The following is a 5,947-nucleotide window of genomic DNA, read 5'->3' on the forward strand; positions in this document are numbered from 1 at the left end:
GTACCACTCGCGACCTCCTCAAAACTGGTGCGGCCGTGGCGGGGCCCCGTCGAGGTGGTTGAGGTCCTGAGACCTCAGTGCGTACGCATTAAATGGGGGAAGCGCCGGTGGTTTGTACACCCCTCCAGGCTCAAACCCTTCGTTGCGGTGCGAGGTCCCACTACACACGCGCGTGGCCGAACATGTGGGGGGGCGACCGACTCAAAGAGTTCGTCTCCGCTGCTCTCGCCTGACGTGTTGCCGCTGTCCCGCCCCCAGGTGCACCGGGAGTGACGGGCTCACGCCCGCCGACCCCCACGGGGGATGCCGAGGGTCTTGCGACGTCAACAACACTCACTCGGAGATGAACACTTGCCACTCGACGGCCTGCCGGCCGGGGTTATCCCGTGTGACGGGCCTGCGGCGAGGACGCGCGCAAAAATGCGCAGACTCTTGTGATGCACGGAGTGAAAATGGGAAAAAAAAAGAAAAAAAAAATTTGAAATTTTTTTTTTCCTGTCTACGTTCACATGTTATGCTCACTGTGTGCGGCGTCGGTGGTGTGTTCCTGGCACATTGCATTGTACGAATGTTGTGTTCGCTGTGTGTTGTGTGTGTGCTGGGGGGTTTCCTGGAAAAAAATGTATATACGTTGGTTGTACGGATTTCGTATTTATTCGGGGGTGGGGTGCGTCGGGTTATTTTCCCTTCCTGTTGTTCTTCTCGTTGCGTTATTGTTGTAAAAATGAGGCACACGCTGGGGAATCGAGGGGTGAATAAACTTTTATTGTCAAGGTTGCAGCCGGGACGGCTGCGAGCTGTACAGGGGGGGGTGATGTAGGGGTGTTACGGAGGAGCTGTATGTATGGGATCACACGGGAAACTAGTGTAGGGGTGTTAGAGAGAGAGCCGTTATGCATGGCAGCTTATGGGAAACAAACACAGTGGGCGGGGCTACGTGAGTGCACGGGGGGGGTGCTCTCAACGACGTCCACACCAGGCAGCCCGGGGCCCCACCCCTCAGCAGGGTTGGAGTATAAAGGGGGATGTGTCAGAGGGCTCGGGGCAGAATGTTTAAGTAAACTCTTGAAGACCGAAGACTGCCTAGCTAGAGCCCTGGACTCCCCTGGGACGCCGCCCTTGTCAGGGCCGCGCAGGACCGAGCCAGCGGCGTGGTGCCAGGACTCTGGGACTCCGGGTACCGTAGCCCGACTGACCAGTGTCGGGCCAGACAGCCTCCCCTAGCCCAGTAATTGGAGGATTAGGAGGCAGGCTAGGGGTAGCTAGCCGTGTGTTCCCAGCTATCCGGGTGAGGGGGCCGATACCCCCTCCAGTACTGTATGTCCCCAGTGACTGTTGTGAAATAAATACGTGTGCCTCTACTCCGGTGTGCACGCGTCCTCAACGGTACTACATATGTACTCATGAGGTACAAGGAGGTGTAATATATTATGTTCTAATTCTAGATTTGAAGCTTTCGTGACTGCAAGGAATCATATTCTTAGGTTTGTTCGGTAAAGTCACGTAGGTAAAACATCAAAATTAATGAAAATAAAATAAAATAAAACAAAAATCACGACGTTTCGGAGGCAACACAAGTCTCCGTCATCAGGTGGGACCGTCACAGCCGAATTAGCTGCATCAAGTGCACTTGATGCAGCTAATTATTAGCTGCACTTGATGCAGCTAATTCGGCTGTGACGGGCAACACAAGTCTCCGTCATCAGGTGGGACCGTCACAGCCGAATTAGCTGCATCAAGTGCACTTGATGCAGCTAATTATTAGCTGCACTTGATGCAGCTAATTCGGCTGTGACGGTCCCACCTGATGACGGAGACTTGTGTTGCCTCCGAAACGTCGTGATTTTTGTTTTATTTTATTTTCATTAATTTTGATGTTTTACCTACGTGACTTTACCGAAAAAAACCTAAGAATATATTATGTTCTAGTTTATGCAGTTAAAACAAGAATACAACCAGTTATACTGGACGGAATATTCATTCCAATGCTATGAACCATAACTCAAGCTTTACCCGAAGCTGCCAGGTCCTTTTACAATTGCGTTAATGTAATTTTAATATAACTGCAACCATACTAAATGTAAATAAATTAAGGCATGTTACATGCGTGTAAAAAATGGACGAGTTCAGAAATAATACAAATTCCAACATTGTCTAAAGAACATTCCAACATTGTTTAAATAAATGTTTAAAGTTTTATTCTGACTTCCTTGATTTTGTCCTGCGGATGCGTGACGTCGTTTCAAGTGAAAATTTGTAATTCATCACTAAAATTGAACTTGTTCAACCTACCAGTAGAATGAAACAAATAATTGGCACATTAAACACTTGTACACGAGACATGATCATTTAATTCGCTATGTTGGATGGCAGAGGGTCTTATATTGCCTTACCCAAAAATACACTATTGAAGCATTACTGATTAAATCAGATATTTTAATGTACAATGCATGAGAATTACAGAGTGGTATTTACATGCCACACGGCCGTGCATGGGGGGGCTATACCAATTGTTCACGTCTCGTCATGTGACTGCAGGTAGATGGGCTTGGCCTGTTTGCGGAGACGTTCCTGAGTCTTCAGTTGCCGCCCCTGCTTTCCAGCAAGTCCCATGGGAGGGAGGTTCATCTGCAAGTTCGCCAGCATGGAAAGCCATGAGTAAATTAAAGTGCATGTATAGAGAAAAAGGCAAAGTAATTTCCTGTACAAATGAACATTGAGGTGGTACTAACATGTTAGTAGCCCTGAGCCAGTGGTGGAAATTACGGTACTCATTCCTAATGGCAGAAGCAGGTCTTTCCATAAAACAACTGCTGTTTACTTTCCCAAAGAGTGGTAGCCATCTTATCGAACCCAGACAAATGATGGACTGAGTCAACCCCCCAAATAGGATTTTAACTCGCAACCTTTTGATTCCGAGCTGCTCACTCTACTGCTGATGCACAAAGCTGGATTGGTACACCCAGGTAGGAATGAAGGAAGACGGGAGACTGGGGACAATTAACACCTGAAAGTATGAGCTTTGTAGAGATTCAGCATAGACAGCTGTGCAGTTATATTTGTAGGAAAAAAAGTAACTAAGTTTATTGCCTACATTACAAAATACTATCAGGTGTTACTTTCCATAATATCATCATCAGTTATGATAAATCTGCTGCTAGATTAAGGCCTACCCAAGCAATCTCGTTATTCTATTCTATAGACTACATCTTTTTTATCCTATTATTGTATGTACATACACAATTTATTAGGAACAGCATAAAAACATTACAGATTAACCAACCATGCAAACAAGTAGGGTTTATTAAAGTAGTTGCTACCATTGACCATACAAATGAGTCAAGTTTATGACATAAGCGTTGGTTAATACTCGTCTGCAAACGTATTCTAACAAGAGTTAACACAGAAATTATTAAGTTAGATAGGTCTCAAAATAAATTACGAGTAATGCATTACTGCAATGAGCATATCATTATACCAATTTGTATTACAGCCGAGCTTTATGTTGACATGCTCTTGAAAACCGGTCATACAAACTGTAAACATAAGACATCGACATCTAAATACCAAAGTAACTTACAGGTCTTGGGTAAGGTATCTTGTAATGAAGTGCTGTTGGGAGACAACAGAAGTTAACACTTCCTGCTGTCATATACATACATGATCATATCATGAGCATTTAACAACCAAGTGAAACAAATAACCTAATTTGCGTTTCTCAAACTGAAGATAACTAGAGTATTACAAAACATTAAAGATAATTTTCAAATCTTTGTTTGGCTTTTGCAAATATTTTATGTACTCCTTACCGAGTTCTATTCTTGTTTTGCATTCCTCAATGCAGAACTTGATTTTCTCTGGCTCCACCAGCTGTTTAAAACGAAACAACACCCTGTAATATAAACTGTGCCCTCTATATTGGTCGCGAAAGCCGACGTGTTAAAGCGCCCTCTATGTGGAAAACAGCCGCTGGGAGGCAATGAAAAGTTGAGCAGTCCGAGGGAAGAAGCAGAAAGTGTCAGCTGCAGTATCGTATGAGTGGTTGTTGTGACCTGCAGTGTGGTGGTTGAACACACTGCAGATCAGACGAAACGGCCAGTCTGGTAGGCCAGACTCGGGTCCTCAAGACGGGAGTAGTAACCAACGAGTGAAGTTCACGGAGGGAGTAGTAACGATAGACGAGCAGTGATGAGCAGGCAACTGTCCGCAGGTGAGCGGACGCGATATCGAGTATCTGGCGCGATCTGACCGGGTCAATGCTGGATCGTCAATCAAAACGAGGGATTAATGTTCAACTCGTCGATGCAGTGGCGCACACATTCGCGTAGGCAGTGCGCGAACCCACGTCCTTGTTCTTGCGGAAGAGCGCCCGCGCCTCGGCGCGGATGTACTCGGCCTCGGCGAGCGCTGCCGAGGGCTCAGCGGCGCCTTGCGATCGCCACCCCCGCGCCAGGCGGAACACGCGGCGATAAAGGCCCAGCACCTCGACGCGTGACACGCTCATGCCGGGACTAGGAAGTGGTACTGCCACCGACTCAAATTGCAGACCTAACTCGTGCCGAGCGGATAGCCCCGAGCCCAAAACTCACTCCAACCTCAAACTCCAGTCATTCAAAATCCGTGACGTCGAATGAGACATCCTAAGCAAGTTACCCCATCCCCAGACGCTTGTATCCTGGACCTCAACTTCACTCCCCACACGGGCACCGCTGCCTCGCACCGTGATCGCTGCACCTGCTCAAGTCAACTCGCGGCTTCGTGCCTCGTGCCTATGGGTCAGCAGACGCTCCCCTCCGCCAGCCAGACCCCTTGCGGCCTAGGTAGCCTCGCAGAGTTAGCGCACCTCTTTCCCGGAGAGGAAACTAGGCCAGGTGGGACGGGGGAGCGTAGCGTTCTGAACGCGACCAAAAAATATGGACGTATAAATGGTGCAACGTGTAGCTACAATAAGACGAGCGTGTTAATTAGTCCTAATCGGCGTACATATCATTAAGCCGCGTTTACACACCAATCTGTCTGCACGCACACAGGACGCTAGAGTCGTGGGGTCGTGACCTCTGCGATAATTCTCAAATCGATTTGCCGCTCTCGATCCACGCATCACATCGCAAGTTATAAGAGCATCGATTCTCTGGCCATAAACATTTCGATTCATTCAAACCGTATGGGATCGATGCATGTTGAATAATGGGCGAATCGATTCTGGTTACAGAAACTGACAGCTGCCGCCCAGTGGAGATCCCAAGGATCTCTCGTGATGTCAGCCAGAGACGTCTCCCACTCCACGGTGCTCATCTTCACTTTGCAGCCCTGAGCCAAGAGCCCGAAATGCGACATCCCTGTGGCGGATGCACAAGGAAGCCTTATTCCAACAGTGGCTTGGCAAAGGGATGTATATTTGAGTGAAGCTAGAAGTCACGGACAAATAAATAAACAAATATAGGATAGACTTGACTGGTGTATACAGTATATACTGTGTGTAAAACCTTGCATAGGACAACCGTTGTCGACCTCCCCACGAAGTGGTACTAATTTTATACACCCCGAAAGGGTGATGAGCTGAGTCGAGATGATGCGAAAAGCAAAGCGTAGAAACACATTTGAAAAAGGAATTTACTTTGTAAGATCCATACAATATAAATGCAGTTCCGTTTTTAAAATGGCTAAACTTGTCAGCTAACAATGCTTACAAAGATATGCACTCTACAATGTAAATTGCTTAATGTACAATACATACACGTTAAAGATATCAGCATCATTCTTGTCGCTTAAAGTCTTGCAACAATTGTGTTAAATGTTAAAATAACGTGCTAGTCGACAGAGAAAGCTATAATACAATTTGCTAAGTAATTATACTTAGCATAAATAAATCATCTTCTTGGTTTTTTCGGTAAAGTCACGTAGAAGGGAAGTAATAAAATAATAAAAATAAAACAGAATTGTTTTA

The 5,947-nt window shown here is 46.4% G+C and overlaps 1 protein-coding gene across 1 annotated transcript; it reads right to left on the reverse strand.

The window, feature by feature from the left end:
- Nucleotides 1-1,875: 1,875 nt before the first annotated feature.
- Nucleotides 1,876-5,073, reverse strand: LYRM1 (LYR motif containing 1). The gene is made up of 4 exons (XM_078856245.1): nt 4,346-5,073; nt 3,810-3,870; nt 3,581-3,612; nt 1,876-2,628 (listed from the first exon to the last, which is right to left on the reverse strand). Exons 1-4 carry the CDS (start codon nt 4,502-4,504, stop codon nt 2,515-2,517), a joined length of 366 nt encoding a protein of 121 aa, XP_078712371.1. The 5' UTR covers nt 4,505-5,073; the 3' UTR covers nt 1,876-2,514.
- Nucleotides 5,074-5,947: the final 874 nt, after the last annotated feature.

Source organism: Lampetra fluviatilis, chromosome 5 (assembly GCF_964198595.1).
Source record: "Lampetra fluviatilis chromosome 5, kcLamFluv1.1, whole genome shotgun sequence".
In the NCBI taxonomy this organism is placed as follows: Eukaryota; Metazoa; Chordata; class Hyperoartia; order Petromyzontiformes; family Petromyzontidae; genus Lampetra; species Lampetra fluviatilis.

Excerpts from the sequence above, each read along its gene's own strand:
- LYRM1 (XM_078856245.1), bottom strand. The coding sequence starts at position 4,504 with ATGAGCGTGTCACGCGTCGAGGTGCTGGGCCTTTATCGCCGCGTGTTC. Across the intron at positions 3,871-4,345 it reads TCTTCCGCAAGAACAAGGAC|CTGGTGGAGCCAGAGAAAAT; the intron begins GTGGGTTCGCGC and ends CGTTTTAAACAG. Across the intron at positions 3,613-3,809 it reads CAAAACAAGAATAGAACTCG|CACTTCATTACAAGATACCT; the intron begins GTAAGGAGTACA and ends GTCTCCCAACAG.